Source organism: Trichoderma breve, chromosome 2, assembly GCF_028502605.1.
Source record: "Trichoderma breve strain T069 chromosome 2, whole genome shotgun sequence".
Taxonomy (NCBI): Eukaryota; Fungi; Ascomycota; class Sordariomycetes; order Hypocreales; family Hypocreaceae; genus Trichoderma; species Trichoderma breve.
This window is the reverse complement of record NC_079233.1, coordinates 3,431,321-3,453,401: the sequence shown is the minus strand read 5'-3', so window position 1 is coordinate 3,453,401 and position 22,081 is coordinate 3,431,321. Positions and strand designations below refer to the sequence as shown.

Here is a 22,081-nt window from a genome sequence, read left to right as displayed (position 1 = left end):
ATAAGTCACCGAACAGTTTGAGCTTTCAGTGACACAGGAAAACGTCCATTACAACACTAACTCAATAGTACTATCCAGGTCTTGTATGGATTAATTTATATACTTAGAATTACCCAAAGAAACTGGCACCAATACTATTCTGCGCTCCCTATTCGAGATCCAACAGATTCTTCACAGTCTTGGCTCTTGCGACGCAGTGGTGACTAGTCACTCTATTTCCCAACCGTTCTAAGCTAGTTCTGCCCACTTTCGACAACATTCTCGTTTTTTACGACACGTTCTTGAAAATTTCTTTCCCAGGCTTTTGCAAATGCAAGTATTTCATCTGCTTTTGCCATGCACTCATCGAACGTCTGGGTCGTCTCAGCTAGTGCTGCCGCCAAGTAATGCACCGCCCGATTGAATGGAGGCCCTTGGGAGCGACGACCACAATGTGGGAAACGTTGGTGAAACAAGTGCCGCCATATGTCGTCGTAACTGGAGCGTTGAGACTTAGTGATGGATTTAGTATAGAAACGCCATACACGGTCATTCCAGAGAAGACATATTTGTCCATTTGGGCACATAGGTTCTTGAAGAGTACCATCCTCTGTTCTCCTCGCCGGGGCATGTTTGGAGAAATAGACGGGCCATATCGGCAACTCGATTCTGGTGTATGGCCTCTGCTAGCTCACCAATGAGTTCCTTTTCCTTTCCGCTGGTTTGTGTACTTCCATTGTATTGAAAGGATGGATTCGAAGGATTGGGATCCATAGTGTAGAGAGTGTAGAGGGGAAAATGTAGAGGGAAGAGTGTAGAGGGAAGAGTGCAGAGGGGAAAGTACATCATTTGAGCTTGGGATGCTGCTCCTTTAATAGGCGGTGTTATGGATATTTTTGCAAAACTTTAAGTTCACTAGATAAAAGAGAAGTTACTACAGGGCTATACTCTTTACATCTTGACTCATAGTTGGCTTTTAATAAACTTTCCCATCTGTCGGATTGAGATAATGGCGTTGTCCATGGTTCGTCAAAGAAGTTTGACTACCTGTATGGAAACTCTAGCTACATGTACTCGGACTGCCTAAAGTAGAGAATGTATAAACCGATCATATCAACCTCTACCAACCCTATATGTAGGTATCTACCTGTCTCTACTAGATCTACCTGTATCTATTAGATCTGTCTGTCTCTACTAGATCTATATTCTTCTATTAGATCTATCTTCTTCCATTAGATCTATCTTCTTCTATTAGATCTATCTTCTTCTATTAGATCTACCTTCTTCTATTAGATCTATCTTCATCTACTAGAACTATCTGCTTTCACTTGGTCTATCTACTTCTACTAGGTCTATCCTCAAAATAATTAGATCAAATTTCATCGTCCATCTCTTCTTTAAATCCACTAGGGTGAGAGATATGGTTGTTACCGATGACTCAAAGTGCAATTGTCGCATGCTCAACAGTCTGTGAAGTCAAGCAGCAGCCATCATATTAATTGTCATGCGCTCTCGGCTATTTTAGGTGGTGTATTTATCTTGACAATCACATAAGCTATGTACACTACAACTGACTTCGCACTGACCTTTGTATATTCACCACCTCCTCAAAGTTTCGTGGCACTGAAAAGTTTGACATACAGAAGCAGAGTCAACAGCCTGGATCTATCATAAAGTTTGATTCGAGCCAGACTTTTCTTCCAATGCTCTCTAGAAGCCACGTATGCTTTGAATGATAGAAGACTGAGTCAGCGGTGTGAATTATCACAAACTTTCTCATAATGGCCTTGTAGCCGCGCAATGAGCTGCCGATGAAATAAAACAAAGTCACTTAGAGCAAAAACGAATCTTTCACATCTCTTTCCATGAGTAAACAATCTTCATTAGTCCATCTAACTGAGAAATTATCGCACCATCAATTTTTTTCACGTTTCGCCTTTGCTGACCATCTGGTAATCCTTCCTTGGCCAATCCATCCCTAAGCCGTTCTGATACCCTGTTCCAAATTCGCATACACCATTTTCTCAATGCTTGACCAAATGTCAAAAATTTTCGCCAGTCATCCTAAACTCTCTAATTAAGTGTCAAGCCACTCAGCTCATATTCATCATACTTCCTTATCCATTACCAGTTGTGCAATCGTTCATCTTCGGTCCAGTATTCCAGGTCACCGTCGTATTCTCGTCACTTTTCGTATTCTTCGTCACTGTCACTTTCCTCATCACTAACATCTTCTTCGCCACTGTCGTTTTCCTCAGAACTGTCGTCTTCTTCAGCACTATCGTATTTTTCGACACTGCCGTCTTTGGTTTCATCGATATAGAGGCTGCCATCTTCATCATCACTCTCTTCTTCTTCCCACTTCTCATCCTCTATCTCCTCGACGTCATCTTCAACCGGGACAGCTGGAATTGTAGGAGCAGCTACAGTCGTAGTTTGGACAAAGAAAGGATCCATCTCAGTCGCCGTTCGGTCCAAGCAAATGTATCCCATTGGCGTGTGAAGCACATCATGAGCTCTGCAACGGACTCCAAGCCATTCTAAGAGGAATTCACGGCTAATATTTCCCTTGGGTGAGCCTTTAAAATAGTCACAAATAAGCTTCCATTCCTCAAAATCTGCGTAGAGTCGGCCTGACAGAATGCCGAGCTCGACTTTGAGCCACGCAGGAAACGTAGCATTCAAAGGGATTGGCGGGAGCGAATAATAACGGAGGTAGTTGAAGGGCACCATGGCTCGAGTGATAGGAGCCGCATAGGCGATCAGATGAACTTTTGCTTTGCCTCGGGCAAGTCGAAGTTTCGGAATGAGGAGTTCAGCTTCTTCTGGGATAATCACCAGAGCAGTCCAGGTAGACGGGCTCCAGAGTACCCATTCTACGGGGCGCTACAAAAAGTCATCAAAAGTTAGCATTGCGATCCTAGAACAATAATATTATACGTTATATTTTGTGACTTACCAAGAAGCGATCGCCTACAGTTGGGTTTTTCCGAGGAAGCTTAATGGTTCGGCCAAATTCCTCTGAGACGAAGAGTCGCGAATCAGTTTTTTTGATATCATGCTTTTCACCGACCTCTGTGGCGCCAATATGGTCAAAAGCCTGTCGTATCTCTTTGTCAGTGGTATTCAGCTTTCCAGTCTTGAAAAACTCCAGGATTGCTGCACTCAGTCCGGGATAGTTGAGTGCTTTGTAGTGAACTGGCCTTTCTACTTCGCGTTGGGTTTCCAGCTGCACTTCGAGCTCGCGCTCTTGCTCCTGCTCCACTTCCCCAAAAATGTCTTCTTCATAAATACCAGAGATATCGAACTGAGAGAGCCTGTGTGTGAAATCTTGGAGGCGAGAAGAGAGCATAGTTTCAAGCCCTTGCGATGTCGAAGACCTTGATCTGTCGCCGTACATCTGCATCAGAGTCTGATGCTCTGGCTGTTGCAGTCTCTTCAAAAGATTACGTTTAGAATTTTCCGAGGTTAAATAGTCGGGATACTTTAACAGGGCATTTGTACGCCGACAGAAGTCATTGCCTTGTGCCTGGAAAAGTGGCTGCAGGTCTTCGTTGGCTCTGCAGGTTTGCTCCAGAAGCCAGAAGATGACATGTGGAGATTCAATATGAGTATTAATCGGCAGTCGGTTACGGCAAACATCTCTGATACTCATGTCAACTTCCGGAGGTGCGAAAAACATCACAGACTGCGTTGTGCGTAGCTGTCGTAGACGCATGGCGGCTACATTAGAGTCCAATTGTTAGCATTCGTTATTATAGCCTCGAGAAATGGGAATCATTCCATCCATAAATGTATGATGCACATCTCGTGGATATGATTACGGGGAGGGTACTTACCTTGCATCGTGTTGTCCTTGGTTTGCTTAAGAGCTAAAGTCAATGCAGCGCGCGCATTCTCAGGCAGCTTGAGGTCTACCCCTCTGGTGTGCGCCTCATCGAAGTAGACGAGACAGTTCTCCAAATTATTTGCAAGCCTTGTTGCCAATAGTGGAGTATCTGTCTTCGCAGGATCTCTATAGACAACCCAAGCTCGGTTGTCGGAATGAAAGTAAACGGCTGCCTGTGCCTCTCCATCAACTTGAAGCCATAGCTTTGCCAGGTCCCTGTTGCCCGTCTCAAGAATGTATGCACCAGAGTCAATAAGAATCCTGATACCCTGATCATGAATCGTCTTCAGCATGTCATGCTCACTGAGGCGCCAAAGATTGTGATCAACCAAGACTGAATATTTTCGGTTGCGTGGCTGTAGGAGATATGATAGGACCTCAGCGTTTGTCTGTAACAGACCCGGAAGATCTTCTTGCTCAATATTCATAGGCATCAAGTACTTGTTGTCATTGGTACCACTGAACCCCGTCGTCCTCGCAGCACGAGCAAACTTCTCCCCAGAATTCTGAGGAATATCCCAAGCCGAAACCTGAAGCTTGATAGTGAACTGTCGCGCATACGGCTGAAAGACGGACCTATTCATGTAATAGTTGGCCACGGCCTGCGTTCGGCATAAAACCCTCCAAAGTAACCTCACTTGCGTCTCATTTTCCAGATTTATGAGATTCCAATGCTGCAGGTGAGGAGGAATGTTACACTCTGAGATCCATTTCTCATACTCGGACGCCGCATCTTCAGAGGCTAGCATACTCTGGAGAGCTTGCCGAAACTGCTCATAGGAGAGTCCGGCCGAATAGAAGCTCAAACAAGTCAGCAATATGGTGACATCTGGATGACCGAATTCGGATAACTCTGATGGAACACCCTTTGCTGCAAAGGGTACTGCGAGAGGTATTCGGCCTGGATGAAGGCCGTACTGCACATTCCATCTTTTGGAAAGGCAGAGCAGCAAGATCTTGCGCGTAACTATTCCTCGAATGACAAGCAGTTTTTTGGCAGCGTTATCAGGTTGGGGGAAAAGCCCAGTAGCTTTCTCAAATAACGCTGTGTCAAAGCTCTGGTCAGACAGTACTCGCTTGATAGTGGTCTGGATTTCGTTGTCAATTGCATGATTGATATAAAGGAATGGCGCTTTGCCCTTCGAGATATCATCTACTATAAGCCGATGAAGCTCATCTTCGACATCATTTCGTAGAAACTGAACAGCCGGAAACCAACCCGAGCTTGCTAACAGCTCAATGCTTCCTGGAAAAGACTCTCGCAATTGTGGTATATATTTTGATACCATGGACAAAAGGCCCTCTGCGACCTGCCATCGAAACGGGTGTCCATCAAAATCCTTTTCTGAGCCACTGGGGTAGTTTAGCTGAGTTCTTGGAGACAGAGTGAAATCACATTCGTCCAAAATATCTCGGCATTGAGTATCAAGCCAATTCTGGAAGTTGATCATCATTGTGGCTGTTTTGGTCTTATCATCTGCAAGGCGTTGCAGCCCTGATAATCTGAACGACAACACGTGTTCATGGCTGGTCAGGATTAACCCCTTGGATCTTTGGACGTCCCGATGCAATCGCTCGTACAGTTGAATCATCTCATCCGTCGTAGGGGTCTGGCGAGAGAATGGGATATGGCATATTTCTCTGCCAACGAGACCACCTAATCGCGAATGCATCATGTTTGCCGTTTGCATTATGAGAGACTTGGGCACGATTAAACGAGAGACGTTCTCGCCATTTGCCAATATTGCTGCAGCCATAGGCATGATACAAGATGTTTTACCTGGTATGCACAAGTCAGTATAAGCTCTAAGTATGCATGTGATGCTGCAATCTTACCGCGTCCCATGTTCATTTGCAGCACGCTATTCTGGCCCGAGGCAGGATTAACAACGGCTCGTGCAACGTCAATCTGATCTGTACGGATCAATATGTTGCTGTCAATCTCTAGCAACAGCCAATCCGGGTCCTCTTCCATAGGATTCCAGTTCTCATGGCCGACGTTGCGAAGCTCTTCATTTATAGCACGGTGATCGTTGAGTAGAACGGCTGATCTGAGGCGTATCAGCCGCTGCATCTCCGCAATTGCGCAACCATAGTTAATGAGTGCTTCTTTCATTCCAGGACCGAATGGATGGTTAGCTCGAGATTGCAGGAGGCACAGAATCTCGATAGGCGTTCGGCAGGGCAGGATGTCTCCCAAGGTGAGCCACGTAAAGCGAGTGTCGCCGGACCAAAAAGCATCTCGGATCGACTTCTGATAGGCTTCTATCGTCCCTCGTAGTTGCTCAATTGCATGTGTGATCTCATAACATGCTGGAAGTGGCTGCATGGAAGTACTGAGTACTGTTTGGCCAGTGGATTGTAGAGCAGTCAAACTTCGTTGAAGATCACTGCTGTAATCCTGGCGTAGAGTATTCGGTGACTTAGAAAAGGCGTCCAATATCTGATCAAGTTCAGTGAGCTCTTCGGAAAAGACACGCTGCTTTTCCTGGGACTCAACATTTTGCGCTTCAACATTAATGAACTTGATTGGAAAGTGACTCGTGACCCGGACCAATTCTGGACCGGCCCTAGTCACGAGATCTCGCGAAAATGATGGTATTATGTCCCGAGATTCGAAGCCGGAGAGATCAGAGATGTTTCTTTCCCACAGTTGCGGCTCGTTGGGGTATTTTCTACCACCGCATTTGTGACGATATGCGATGAGAATGCTATCCACCTGATCGACATAGGCTTCCAACTGGTCATTTTGTTTTCTGCGGTTCCAGTCTGGTCGAATGGCATCCAAAGCGGCGGGAACATCTATGAGGGAAGTCTCGAAGCTAAGACTGTCCGGGAGCTCTGGCCATTGCGCCAGTATATCCTTTGCCAATAGTTTACTTTGATTTACACATTCTTGCATGTGCTCTTCAAGTTCCTTTTGTCTTTCCAAATATAGACACTTAGCATTCGTCTCAGGGCATGGCAAGAATGCGCTGTGAATGAGTTTCTCAAGGAGTGCTTGTTGAGGAGGTCCACGCTCTCTGAAACGTTCATAACCCGCATGCTTAGGAAGTTCGAGGTCCCGGAGCTCTCTTATACAGTACAAAGCTACCAGAGATAGAACAATGTCCATATTGGCCTTAGATTGGAACGCCAGTAGTCCCAATTGGAAGATCAACGATGGCTTGTCCTTCTCGCTGCAGCATATTCTGATCAGGGAACCCCAGCAGTCGCAGATACGTGACTCCATTTGGCTCGCGAGAGATTCTGCGTCTAGGAATAAAATATCTTCTCTGAAGCCACCAATATGAGGCCAGCCATCAAGAATTTGTTTCAAATTGCGTCCCATATTTATGTGCTGGGAATCCGAGTGTATCATCTGAGCGACTTGATACACTTGGCTGCCTCTGGAAGTTGATTGCCTATCACGAGGTACATAAAGTTGGTACAGTTGGCTTAGAATTGCAGTATCTGCAGTTGTACGTTCGTAAAGGGATCGGCGAGCTTGAGCCCGAAGGCGTAGCTGGGACGCTTCTTCTGCGACACACTTCTCCCTTTGGGCGTTGGTTGTCTGAGAGAATTGTGCTAAATTGCCAGCTTTCCTCTCAATTTCGCGAATGAGAGCTTCAAGTTGGTCACTTTGGATTGTCGTTGTGAGGTGGCTATCCCAGTTCACTCTCTGCAGACGTTTAAACTCAGGAGGATAGTACTGTCGCTTGGGGAGCAGAACTGCAAACTCTCCAAGTTCTGGGAAAGACGAAGGAGACCAAGGTTGAACTGCGCCTGATTGGAGAATTCGTACCGCTTCTTCCGTGCCAGTTACTCCTGTAAGAGGATCTGGGAGGCAGAAAGATGTGACCGCATGGCATAGAGCCATTCTGCACAGCAAAAGGGGTTCCGGCTGTGAAACCAAGCGACCAAGAGTTTGATCAATGTCAAATCGAAAGTATCTATCAGATGGTTGGAAAAATGTGTCCACATGAATGCCAGCATAGTTTGGGTTTGACCTCCATGATAATTTTCCGTTTGGTATGATGATACTCCTCTTACTTGTGTCTGCGGCGTCTCGCAGCACGATCTTGCTCGCAAGCCCATACCACGTTCCAGCATCTTGGTCAATGTCGATATTCGCTTTCAGTTGCTTGCAGAAGAGCAGCCCGATACTGTTGACGTGAAACTCAAGATCTAGGTGACGAAGCTCAACGGACAATCTGCCTCTTTCCGACCAAGGTTGAAAGACCGTCAACCTCTGTGGCACTTCAAAGTGTTCAAAGATTTTGGCAATCTTTTTGAATTCTGAAGAGCACGGATCAACCAAATTCACTCTTTCACCACGAGTTGCATATCGTTTGAAGACATTAATCACCCAGTCTTTTGGTCGACGATTCCAAATCGAGGGCTGTCGCCGAATTTCCAGAATGCCCGTATCCAAGTTCAGCCAGTGCGAGCAGTTGTCCAGCAGGCTCCTGGGCAAGTCAAAACTCCATGCGCTAAAAGGCTCAAAAATTTTGCTTGGTATAAATTCGAACAGACCATCTCGTCCTTCTCGTCCCTCCGTTCGAATAATGGCGCCAGAATCGCGCATGCCAAAGTGGACGCGCTTATTTTGGAATGAATACGCGAGAACATATTCCATGCCCGGCATAGATGAGGCATATACATGCAGATTTTGATCACCAAATAGGGACTTGACAGATGGATCATTGCGAATGGCTAGTGGGAGATTTCCTCGCCGTTTTCCATTCACAAAGAAATGGCCTTCAAGAATATGCAGGTGAAGCACTTGCCTGCCTCTAGAACATGCTTGATTCTGAGGCACAATACATCGAATCCATCGTGAATGCGGGGACTGCAGAAACGTCCAAGATGTCGTGGACTGCGTCTCATTGCCAGTAGCTCCATGCCCTTTGATGTCGATCATCTCTCCAATGGCATCTCCAATAGCGCCTGGATGAGCTTCCACAGCAGCTCGAATCAAGCCGTCTATACGAAACATCATTTTCGCATCACGAATCATCATGCTTCTGCTTAGCGGGGAAAGATTGTTGACAGTCATAACTCGGTTTTCCTGAAGTGCGACTGAGGCCTTGATCCAGGTGGAAAGATCAGCCGCGGATAAAGCTGTCTCAGAGCCAAGGTGTATCTCGAAAGTACGACGACAAAGGAGGGATGCCTTGAGCCCATATGTGGCGATTCTGTCAGCATCTTTTCCGTCCAGAGTGTTTCTCGATTCTTCTTGAGATGGCATAATCCACCCGAGAGTAGCATCTCTCGCTGACCTGAGTAGCTGTTCAAACTCAGCACACATATCAGTGTCTGACAATAAAGAGAAACCTCGCAAGCTCAAATTGATGAGAAGCTCCATACAATTCGTCTCTCTCCAGTTAGAATATATGGAATCTATTCGGGCCTGAATTTGCTTCTTCAAACTCTGAACGAAATTTCTTTCCCTGAACACCGAGTGCACATCGCGCAAAGGTCCAGATTCTTTTTGAGTGGCTGGACCAGCCTGAATAGCTAGTTGAGAGACCAACAAAGCAGTGTCCTCGCTGCTGAAGTTCACATTCGACGAGCCTAATTCCACCAGAATATTGAGCCAACGCTGTGATTTGCCAGCTAGAAGCTTTTGGTAAGCCGAGAACTCTGCCACTGACATGCTGGGTGGGCATTTGGTAGTATTGGCTTGAATCTCATACGAAGATGGTCCATCCAAGCTCGTGGCTGGGTGCACATCTGGCTTTAGTACTGTGCTTGAAAGCCCAAGTGGAACATGTATTCCGCAAAGATGATGTAGCGTGAGAGACTCTGATAGATCTTTGACCCATATCTTGGCTTCGTGGTCGTATAGCTGGAAGTTTGCTGCAAATGGCAACAAGATCCTTTTGAGGGACACCAATCCATCACTATAGCTATAATGGGTTTCGCTAAAGCACTTCTTATCCGATGCAAGAGATATGCAACCCCTCGGTGCCGTCATGAAGCGCTGTAGGTGACGACACTCGTCTAGAGTCGTGTAAGGCGACTTGGTGGACGGACGGGTAGGATGTGCCAGATCTCTAAGGATTTTCCATGTCGCATCGCGGTAATCAGATAGAAATTTAGGAATTTCCAGTTCGAATACAATCATATGGCTTTTCGCCTCGTCCGTCGGAAGAAAATCTTCATGATGTTGAATTCGAAGTTTCTTTCGCGTCCTCCAGTGCCAACATTTCGTACAACCGCGAACATCACGTTTCCCGTTTTGAAACGTACATTGACAAATCAGTGTATTGACCTGCAATGAGTGAGTTTCGTATTCCTCTTTTTTGGATTCCCACTCCTTGGTCTTGGCAGTCCGGTCAGCATCCGACCGCTTCATAACAAACGTCAAGCGTGCCTTCATCTGCTCCGATTGCTTCGCAAACTGAACAGCAAAACTATCTTTATCATGAGCCCTGAATATATGCCCATGTCTGGCTTTTGCATGACGATTAGCCAGATATGTTTGGACTGCTAGGAGTCGCTGCATATCGGGCAAAGAAGGCAACTGGAGGGCATCAAGAAGCTCAGGATAAAAAACCGGTTGATAGTCACCTAAGAGGGGACAGGAAACAAGGGCGCACTCGTCCATTCGCATCCAGAGTTCGAATATCGTGAGAAGTTTAATGCTTTGTAGGAGAGGATCGCCATCATACATCTCCCCAAGCTGCCGAAGCGTCTCATGAATATTGTTGGCAAATGCACAGCAATGACTTTTAGCATTTCCAGTGTTGAATCTATTTGGCAGATTGGCCAGCTCAAACTTTTGCTCCATTCGTGTCAAAAGGAATATCTTTTCTGTGAATGCATGAACTTCTTGAACAGGCGTATCCATGGGGTTGGGAAGCAGTAGTGTCCCATTGTTGGTAACGGGAATTGGCGATCTGTGGCTATCTAGAAGTCTGTCGAGATAGCTGCCGCTCTTCATAAGTGAGAGTTGAAGAGATTTATCAGAGGCCTTTCGTGGGAGTCGGTGGACCTTCCGTTTGGTCTTCCACTTGACGTAATTCCATAAATTTGCCACACTATCGTTTGAAAACTCGATGGAGGTTGTGATCATTGGCGCAGTGCAACTGAAAAGGCTTTCGAAATGTTCTCTGTGCATCACAAGATTGGCTCTTTCCTGTTCCAGCTTAGCCATGCGACGGCACAGCTTTGTGCGAAGTGTCAAGACCAAGCTAGGATCAAGTTTCAAATTTCCATCAAGGTCTCTTGTCTGTTCGAGAGGAACGAGGCCATTTGTAGCATCGTGAAGTAGTTCGGAGAAAAACACGGCCATCAAGAGCTTGTAGCATGCTTTTCCCGATTCGCCGAGTGACAGATTAAGGTGCCTCTGAGCAGCCACTCGCAAAACGAGCCAAAACGGCAATCTTCTCCATGGCAACGAGCCCGTCACGAAGTTCACATCGTCTCTGACTCTCTTTCTGAGCTTGGGAACATGAGCAAATTCTCCGATGGCTTCCAGAATGCTCATGAGCATCTCAGTGATTATAGATGGATCGGAAGTGTCTCGGATTTCGGCAACCGACACACTTGCTTTATTCGTTTGAGCTTGAAGATCTTGAATAGTCTCCATGCTTGCACGCTCGAGAAATGTAGAAACGGCCTTTTGCAGATTCTCGTCGCTGAAGTCGCTGAGACTCAAGCGCACAGCACGCCCTGGGAAATCCCATCCCAGAGCGTTGTCCGCCGCGAGCACACTCTCAGTCGTTGGGGAAGTTTCAAAACATTCTATTACGACGAGTTGTTCATCGCTTCTCCTGCATCGTCGTTAGTAACCTGAAATTCATGTTTGTGGAGTGGTTAGGGTGCTTACTGGTTGTTCTCAAGTCTTATGAGAAGTGAAGCATTCTGCTCAACAACGTAGCAAATGAGAACAATGTTTGGACGAAGTTGGCTAAAGTGCTTTAGCAGTGTGTCTCGGTCAAGACGTCCTTGGTTGAGGTTCATGCATGTTTGGAGAGATTCACCCAGAGAGTGAAAAGCATCAGCAAATGGTAAGCTTGCCAGACTCTCCACCTTTTCGCAGGCACGAATGAGTCTTCTGAGGATTTCTGAGGATATTTCTTGATAATTCTCTTCTTTTTCGCCAGGTAATTTTGGAGGAAGCACAGCATGGTCAATGATAGCCTTTAGGGAAGCCATCATGCCGGAGGGCTTGGGGGTGGTAACTTGGGGAGCAAAAATCGCAGAGCAGAGGGGGGAGGGAACAAAATTGGGAGGTGGAGGTGTATGAAAATTTTGCAAAAGAGAAGTTAAGAAAACAAAGAACAGCTCATAATAAATATTTCTCGCGTTTGCATTGCCAGCTGCCTGGAGTTAATGGCCAGTGAGCCAGCTGGCAACTGGCAACCAGCAAAATCTTGACGCAGCAAACCGGCCTCAGGATTTGCACATACCGGAAACCTGCATAAATTCAGAGTGTAGATTAAGATGTGGTGAAAAGGTGAGAGAAGCAGGAAGCAGAAAAGCTGAAGGGTAGAGCTAAATATACTTCTTCGCTCTCTCGTGTTGATTTGTAGTAGTTGTGACCAGCAAGATTTAGCGGAAGCAAGGGAGCTATAGCCTTGCAGAGAAGAGACAAATAATGTCTCTGGATAGCTGCACAACTCTGCTTTTATCTTCTCCTTTAACACGTGATTCACGTTTGGGAACTTGAAGTGCTAGCCATGCGGGAGGCCTACAAGAAGAAGGGAACAAGCATTAGAGGCATTTTCCAGGGCAGGATTGGAATTGAGTTATGCTTTCATGCGGAATTTCAGTTTTTTTAAAGCTGAAACGATAAAGGAGTGTCTTTTTGACTCATTGCTTTGGGGTTACATAGAGAGAGGTAGCGACCTGAACAGATATTATACTCTTGTTGAGCTCTAATGAGATATGGCACTTGATAGCCATCACTCCGAGCTGGGCCTACAAGACCTCATGACATATGTCTACACATCTATCTCAAATACTATTGATACTAGAAGAGAGCATTGATACTAGCAGAAATTATCGATACTAGGAGAGAGCATTGGTACTGGACAATGCTAGACAAGAGTATTGATACTAGAAGAAACTACATGTATGTAGATGAGAGTATTTGTCACGTGACTCCACTTTGAGTTAGCTAGTTCTCCTCCTCGCTCATCCTGCCTAGTCTTTTCTCTCTTTATCCCTATCGCAATCTAGATTTTAGTCACAAGCTTGCTTTCTTGCAGTTGAGCTCAGTGCCTTTGGTCCTTTTGTGTGTTTTCTCTCTTTGCGTGCTTCGTTCATTCGTGAGCCTTTGTTTGATCCCTCACAGTATTAATACTAGATGAGAGTATTAATACTAGATGAGAGTATTAATACTAGATGAGAGTATTAATACTAGATGAGAGTATTAATAATAGATGAGAGTGTTAATACTAGACGAGAGTAGGGACGATAGGTGAGAGTAGTGGTAATAATAGAATACAATGATACTGGAAGAGAATATTGATGCTGTTAGAATTTAGTGATAGCAGAATAAAGGAGCCATGATGGCAGATACCAAGTGAGGGCAGTGATATTTGCAGATACTTGAAGAATCGGGTAAACTACACAGATACATAGTAGCCGTTAGGATACCTGACAGCCATCTGCTGGTACTGCCGCTGCCACTACGTGAGAAATATAGACAGAGTATCTCTACGAGCGTACATACGAATTACTATTTAGCTATCTTACCTGATATCCTGAACATAGAGTATAGTATAAGCTATCAAACTACAATACATGTTAGATTCAGACAAAGGGTATTTCCAGCAGACATACAAATGTGTTGTGGATGTCAGGTAGGTATACCAATAGTCGAACATATTGGAACTTCTATCCCTACCGCGAAACGGTAACAGGGAATAGACGAAGCATGTCAGCAATTGGAGAGATAAATGCTCACATAAGGAGAAGAAGGCATTCTTCAACAGCCGCAGGAAGTTGAGTAACATAACACAAACTTTCTCAGCCAGAGGTGAGGCTTAATATGAATATGTCAACAGTAAACCGGCAAGGTGGTGTAGTAGACGGAGTACACAGATAGCTGTTGGACTGCCAATGGAGGACCAGTCATGCAATGCATATGCAATGCAATGCAAATGCCCTTATCTCAACATCCTACTCCTCCAAGAAAAGTCATACATGCCAGGGTAGACCCTGAGATTAGTCTCTCAGTCATGTGGGATTCCCCATCTCGCCACGACCAGGTATATACGATTCCACAAACCTCCAAAAAACGCCCTCCAACAATAGAACAAACAAGTAAAGAAAAGAAAACACAATTATACCTAACTATACTAGGCATGTCAGTGACAAATCGCCACCGGAATAGACTACAACGGCCCGGGGAGCCCCCTCTGAGCCATTCAACCCACTCCATCCTTACCGCTACTCGAATCTCCCTCATCGCCACTCGGGCTTACTGCCTCGTCCTGCTCGGAACTTCCCATACACACAGGCCCGCAGTCTCCTCCTCTTCCTCCACTCTCCTCCCCATTCAGATTAGATTCCATGCCTTGTACCCCAAGTTACGGTACAAAGCAAGCAAGAAACCAGCATGTACTCGCCATATACGCCTCCTCCAACCAACCCAGCCACTGATAACCCCCGTCATAACTCTCGTCAGGTCATAGTAGCAAAGTCTTTCCCCCCGTCTAGTTGTCCAAGTACGGTCTAACACGCGAGTTACATACGCCCCCCTTACACGCCCTCTCCTCATACCATACCATTTACCCTACATACACCCCCTTTTCTCTTTGTCCAGCACGTCTCCAAAACACCCCCAAGCAAGATTCCAAGTATTCAGCTTGTTTTTGCCTCCAAACCAAGGTTCCTCGCATATCCCCCCTCCCCTCCTCCTCTTTTCTCACTTTTGCCCCTATCCCCCTACCCTCCCCCCCTTCTCCTCTCCTCTCTGGTATCCAAAAGTTCCAGACAACCAGATACACTATTCTCCTATTCTATTTCAGGCTGGAGACTATTGAATTTTACCCCAACTCTATGCTACGTCTAACATGAGGGGCAAAAATCAAATAGCTTGACTCTAACAAGTCCTCCCTTCGAATCACAACCACGAAGGCGTATTAACGCTAAGGCAGCCTTGACAACTTCCCTCCTCCCCCGATACCGAGATTCGTCCGGTTACGAATCTACGTGAGGGGGGGAGAACTGGCGCCATTCCATCTTACATGCATTATAGTCTCAGCTTTACACTTTCTGGTCTAGGCAGCCTTTCCTTTAACGAGCTGTTTCGGTATAGTTCAGTCAAGTCTGGTGATGGCTGATCGGGACGTCTCGGAGTCGCAGTTTGACGAGAGGCTAGTCAGTTTTGTCGATTATGATCTCATTGATAAAAGGCTACGATCCGAGGTGATACCCCAAATCCTCAAGAATGAAAAGTAAAAAAAGAGTCTCGGTAAAATTGTAAATTGTGAAGCTAAAATTGTCGCTGAGAGAAAACTCAGCATTGTGATATCGAGATCATAATCGTAACGTTTGCCCATATTCCATCGCAAGAAAATCCCTAGTTCCCAAAACTCCTCCAGGAGTTTCCAAGCCCCTGTCCCTGGTATTCCAACACGCAAGTCCCAAATCCCAAACCCTTACTCTCCCCGTCACAGACTCAACCCCTTACACGTCCAAAGTCTTCTCCACAAACTCAACCTTCTCATCTTTCTCGTCTCCATCGCGGTGCAAAAGAGCAACTTCGAAAGAGGAGTAGATGACGTCTTCATTTCCGGTTCTCTCTTCACCTTCGCGAGCAAACTCCCACTCTGATCGAGTGAATCTTTCAAGCACCTGAGGAGCCATGTTGACAAAGCGGAACTGCAAATCCTTGCCCAAGTACTTGCGTAGAGTCATTTTCAATTCAATGAGGAGTAGAACACCAGTTGTATCAATAAATGAAATCATTCCAAAATCAAGTACAATGTAGCGCAGAGGATAGTGGTCGGTTTCAATGGGCGAGATTTGTTCGCGGTGGCGGATCTTTGTAATTCGGCGTTTGGTTGAGTCGTTCCACATTCGGTTCTTCTCGGCGGCCTCTACCATTTCTGTGGTGGCTGCGTAGCGAACCTTGATGTCTTCGACAATTGAGTTCTTGAGACGCTCGGCGTTGGGGAACAAAAGGTCACTGGTAAATCTGACGAGGTATGCCTCAGGGGGAACATCAAGCTCCGAGTCATTGGGGCGGCTCTTTGAGAGCGTCCAGTGGTTGTTCTCAGTCTGCGAGTGGGAAACCTTGACAAGTCGTGGGAAAGCAAGTCTGAGAAGGGTGTATACCAAGCTGAAACCAACAGACACGGCTAGACCAATCTCAGTGGAGGTGAAGAGTGTCACCCAGAATCCTAGCATGGAACCAACAAAGTCGATGAAGCTGATTCTCCAGTATCGGTAAAAGAGCTTGGGGGGAGAGACGAGATGAGCGACAGCCATGATCTAGTAAGAGAGGCAATATGTTAGTATATCCGTGGTACCATTAAAATGAGACAGGATGACTTACGATAATAGCGGCAAGGGTGGCCTTGGGAATCCAGTACAGCGCGGGGGCAAGCTCGTAGAGAGTCAAGAGAACAAATCCGGAAGTAAAGATGAAGTTGAGCGGAGACCTAGAACCGGCCTCGCTAGAAACAGCTGTACGGCTCATGGCGCCTCCAGAAGCCATCGAGCCTTGAATACTAGCAACCATGTTGGCAGTTCCAAGGAACACCAGTTCTTGAGAGCGGTCAATGTCATATCCATTTCGCAGTCCAAAGGCTTTTCCAACACCCAAATGTTCGATGGACATGGCGATGAACGGGGCAACAGCGCGACCAGCCACCTTGGCGAGAAGGGCAGTGTCATGAGACTTGGCCTTTTGGAGACCGTTGGACTTGATCTCGGTCACAGCCCACATATAATCAGGCTCAGCTCGATTCTTGTTAACGCCCCAGGAGATCAAGGTGTAGATGACAAGAACAACTGCTGCTCGACTGGTGCAGACAAACTTGACCCACTTGTTCTTCTTGCCGATAGTCTTGCCAACGTGCTCGAAGACAAGGAGCATCGCAATACCAGTCAAACCAATGCAGGCAGTCATTCCCTGGATCTTATCAAGATGACCGAGGACACCGCGGATGATCTCGACAGTTGTAGAGCCGACCGTTAGACCGACGAGCGAGCCGACTTGTCCAAGCAAGATGACCAAGGCAACGGCCGAAATCCAGCCAGTCAAGACGGGGCCACTGACGAAATCGAGGAGGAAACCGAGCTTGAGAGCACCAACAATGAGAGCGTAGACGCCAACCATAAAGGCCACGGCGGAAGCAACAGTGGCTGGGTCTTCATCTGGAAGGGAAGATACCGCCTCGGCGGTGAGGAGACCAAGAACCGATGTTGGACCAGAAGACACCTCTGCAAATGAAATAATCCGTGTCAGCAACACTGAATCATAATGACTCCAATTGTCAAAAGAGTGAACAATAATGAGCTTGACTAACCTTTTGAAGTACCCATAAAGAGGTAGAGCAAAGATGGAATCCAGGCGGAGTACAGACCGTGAACGACTGGAATGGTGGCAATCTTGGCGTAGGAGATGCCCTGGGGCACAAACATGACACCGACAGTGATGCCGGCAAGGAAGTCGTTCAGCAGCCATTTGGGATCGTACCTTGGCAGCCATTGGATAATGGGAACCTTTTCGATGAGGTACTCAGCCGCGGCAGATGGGATGCGGCGAGCAATAGGGCCAGCCCAGCGCTTGACCCTGTTGTAGTTGGCATCCGTACGATAACTTGTGACAACATCTTCCTTAGCCTTTGAAAGGCCCTTGGATACTCTCTCCATGGCTGCGATATTCGGAGAGACTCGGAAAGTGTCCGTCAAGCTAGAGGTCTGGAGGTTCGGAAAGGTCTCGGAGTTGCGGCAACTCGACAAGCCTCAAAACACCTGTGTATGCAAAAGCAAATGTGTATATAAACAACAACTAGGGCCAACCTTGATGTTATCGATGGAGCCAGACGCCGGTGGTCAAAGCTGGGGGGAAAGGAGAAAAGGGGGGAGGCTACTCGACTCTATATAGGTGCGAGTATGGCAACTCCAAAACCCAGACGTCTCCTTGGCGATGACTATCAATGCCTAGGCCTAGGCAGTTGACAAGCAGGTCTGTCTGCTTCAAGCTGAATGGCGGTGCAACACTCGGGCTCAAGAAAATCAACGCGAACGAATGGTACCCTCCAAAAGGTACCGGTCCTTAGATTTGAAAAGGAAAATCCGAATCTGTCGCATGCAGCACACCAACTTTATCCGAATAACCACCCTCCCTGGGCAAAACAAAGGCGAAGACGAGGCACACCAACCTTAATCAGAGTCGTCGATGGTTCACCGAGAGGGGTAGCACTGGGAGCTAACAAGTGCGTCGACGGCAGCGAACGCGGATCTCGAGACACACGAGACACACGAGTGCCTGGCTCGGCAGTATTTCAAGGTCCTCTTCAAAACGGGAACGTCATGTTGCATGGCCTGGATTCCCATTACGTTCGTTGCATGCAGAATAAACGAGCAATTGCTCCGTGCATGCAGCAATTCGACAAGCATCCGTCTATCATTCTATCCCCATGTACGAAGTAATCTGAGCTTCGTGCTAGTGCTCCATACGACATGTACAATCGGCCGCAGGTTGAGCTGGGCTTATGGCCGGCGTGATAGATCGCCGAGAAGAGCAAGGGCACGTTGTTCCGTATACCTGTACAACCATGCCTGTCAGTACTCGTAGGTTGGTCAAGTCCCCTCACGCCTCCCCTACACTCCCTTCTGCCTCGAACGCTGGATATACGATGAGTAGTACATGTCTGCAAGTACAGTACGCTGCATGGAGCATGCGAGTAGGGGTGACGCTTAATTCTCATCCCAGAACAAAGGACAATTAGTCTAGCAAACGCCCCCAAATTGACGGGGTAATATTCGCTAACTAGCTTCTCCAGACTTGCGTGAGGAGTCAGGGCCTTAGGTTGAAGATGCCAGCCTCGGGCCAATGAAGGAGGCCAAGCAGGCCTCGCATCCCCCACGACGAGGCGAGCTGTGCAAAGTCACAAATCCAGTCCACAATGGCGAGCCCCCTCAGTGGCGTTTTCTCGACGATAGCTCCAATTCTAACCCCCCTGCGTGCAAGGCTAAACGAATTTAGCGGCCGACTAGCATGGACGCTGCAAGCAGTGGAGATTCCTTATTGCATTGATTCTTGCAGGCTTCGTTGACGGGGAGCCGGCCATGTTCTGCCCCTGTACCCGTTCAATTTACCTTTTGGCTCTCCGTTCTGTTCCACATTGTTTCCACCTGGGTGAGCCATCCGGCGGTCTTGTCCACGAGCCTGGAGGGAAACGCCTCCACTGGCGATGAAGACGGCGTCCAAGACTGATCTGTCGTTGGTTCTCCACATTGCACGAAGCGGGGTCGGGAGAACCCATGCCATGTTTTGTCGAAAGAGATGGCATCAAACATACCGGCAGCCAGGGTGTGTTGACACAGATGCAATAATCGTACAGGTAATCCAGTACTTCGTACCTGTGCTGCGCCTATGTCCATGCAGGTATCACGGGCAAGGCTTCAGGGTCTCCCTCTGAGCTCCAGGGGAGTAACCTGGGAATGGCAGATTATCAAATTCGCTTCCAGCCGTGCCGGTTTTCCGAAGTTGGTGGTATCGCGTTGCAGCGAATGCGAGCCAAGACTGTGACACAACATGTACCCAGAAAAAGGGAAGCGCTTGACTGCCGCCTGTCATGTACGAGTATGGCGAAACAGAGCATGCAGCATGGCGATCTGTCTCTTCGAGCTACATACGAGTACCTGTCCTCTCACGAAGGCCAAGGTACCCCGATGGCAACAATAGCGAGAACTTTGGAGCAAAACAACACAAAGTTGGAGCTGGGCATTGGGGGAGTGGCCTCCGGCGACCGTCCCCTGTTCCTGGTAAGGGGAACCTCAAGAGCGCCTCTCCGGACCTCAAATGAAGACGACGAAGCAGCATCTGATGGCGATGGGATTCCATGAGTGGTTGGCACAGACTCTCCGGCAGATGGTTTTAGTCTAGGCGGCTAGTGCGGAGGTCAGTTCTTGATCCCGGGCTGTGATGCTCCAGTTCGTCTGCATCTCCAACTCTCAATGCCCTTCTCCTTCGACGATTTAGCTACTTGTTCCAGCCCTGTTTAGTGTCGACTTGCCCTATCTGTATACCACGCCCATGTGCTGTGATTGGGCTGGGCGACCCTGCAGAAACCCCTCCTGGGCAAATTGTCCACCTTGGGAACACTGGGTCTGTTTTCAGCGGGCAAATGCAACGCTGAGGCTGCATGGGATGGTCCCGTTTTAGAAACAAGCGACGGATAACTCGGGCAGCGATTCCTGGTTAGAGTTGCATCAGTTAAACGGCGAGCCCTGGTCGACATGCTGGTCAGCGATTCGACTGCGTACCTACTGTAACGTACATGTACCCGGTTTTTGCAAGCCTCGGGCCGCTGACATGAGAGGCGAGAGAACCAGGCTTTGAACGACACAGATATTCCCGTATCTTGTTTCGAATCTTTGGTTTTCGTCTTGTTTTCTGTCTGACCACAGAGTCAGAGGCCACTTTTGATAGCTCGGCGCCTCTTTGCGGGGTACATTAGGGAAATGGAGACGGAGTGGAGAGATTGTCGCGGAAAGGCAGCGATGGAGCTAGAAGGCGGAAAGACCAGTGAAGACATCCACTATCTGGGTCTTGGGAGGAAGAGATACTGGGGAGTAGCGCCTGTTTAGCGCGTTGGAGCATGTACATGTACTCGCGACAGAGCATCAAAAACGGTCATTCGAGGTACATTCCATCATTCTAAGCCTTTCAAGTTCTACCGTTTCTTTCATCCTATATACTACACGACACACTACACGGCACTACACATGCCTTGGCATCTGTCACCTGTCTGCCCCATCATGCCCGAATTGCCACTGGAGCCCGGCCGTCTCACTTATCACTATTGAGTATTGCTACCTCATCCGCACCGAAACCGAGACCCAACTGTCAGAACGAAATAGAAGACAGGTGTGCGTATGCACCACCGGCACGGCGCGTGAGAAGCCCGAGCAGCGAGTTACATGGGTCAGCTTCACCTCGACCAGCTAGGTACTACCTTGCCTCTGGTGGTACTCCGGAGAGGCTAGGAAGCACTCAAGGGACATGGAAGGTAAATTATGGATCCCAGGCAGGGCCTTTTCCTCCCCTTGTCTGGCCGGCTGTCGTCGTCCAGATACAGTACCGCGTATTATACTCCAGATCCGGTGGCCAGGCTCTTCCACAGCACAATACAAAATACACACCTCACCTACAACGGCATGTTCCCGTATACGCCGGATAATTCCGTGCTGAGCCTACTGGCTAGGAAACCGATTTGTAACCATGAGCTTACACTTACATACAAGAGCCCATCGCCAAGCTTTCAAATCTACGTGCCCTCCAGATGCCCAGCCCAGGTACGTTACGTGTACGGGGTACAGATTGACAGGTTGACAGATTACGCCTGCAAAGCATTGAGAACGAGGTAGTATCCCTCGTGTTACCGTATAGGCACTCGCTCATGTTCATTTACAGCCGGCAAGGATTGTCTACAACATTGTTCAACCTCGTGTGAGAGTTTCGCCTTCCAGCTCTTGATGCCGCTCAGATGAGAGGATAGGGAGGCGTGTGCCGTCTCAAATATTCACGACTCGGAGGCCTATCACTGCATCTTACCCCCTGTCCTGTCTCTGTTTTCTTGCAGCCCTCAGAGCTTCCCTACCCCCAACCATTTGAGGAGGATCACCAATTTCGCCGGTTTATCCAGTGGGATGAACGATCATTACACCATGTACTCGTAAAGCGTTGAGGGCCTCCTGTTTCGGCCATGTCGGTAACTGTTTGAAGCCGATTTTCCTCCGGCTCCAGCTTCGCATAGATGTTGCATTGCTCGCGACGTCGAGAATACATGTCGCCATGTTCCATCGAAGCCTTCTACATTCATTCGTGTCTTCATATCGGATTTGCCTCTTCCTACCTTACCCTCCCACCCTCTCGTCTCAACACACTCCTAGTGCACTTGGAATCTTTTATTTCCTATTACAATCAAACACCCGAGGCAATCGAGCAGCTACTCGGCATGTAAATCTTTGTTCCGAGCGCGTGGCATATCCAAAAGTTCCCCCCATCTTGCAGCATCCCACAGGTTTACACCG

The 22,081-nt window shown here is 47.7% G+C and overlaps 2 protein-coding genes across 2 annotated transcripts; both read right to left on the bottom strand.

Moving 5' to 3' along the window:
• Positions 1-2,163: 2,163 nt before the first annotated feature.
• On the bottom strand, positions 2,164-12,013 carry T069G_03250 (uncharacterized protein; the record flags this gene model as incomplete). The annotated part of the gene is made up of 8 exons (XM_056170460.1): positions 2,164-2,865; positions 2,939-2,998; positions 3,053-3,702; positions 3,819-4,416; positions 4,507-4,798; positions 4,946-5,648; positions 5,705-11,628; positions 11,685-12,013. The coding sequence occupies 8 exons, from the start codon at positions 12,011-12,013 to the stop codon at positions 2,164-2,166; spliced, it is 9,258 nt and encodes a 3,085-aa protein (XP_056031352.1).
• A 3,483-nt stretch (positions 12,014-15,496) lies between these two features.
• Positions 15,497-17,689, bottom strand: T069G_03249 (sulfate permease family domain-containing protein; the record flags this gene model as incomplete). The annotated part of the gene is made up of 3 exons (XM_056170459.1): positions 15,497-16,303; positions 16,368-17,257; positions 17,344-17,689. 3 exons carry the CDS (start codon positions 17,687-17,689, stop codon positions 15,497-15,499), a joined length of 2,043 nt encoding a protein of 680 aa, XP_056031351.1.
• Between the last annotated feature and the right edge of the window lie 4,392 nt (positions 17,690-22,081).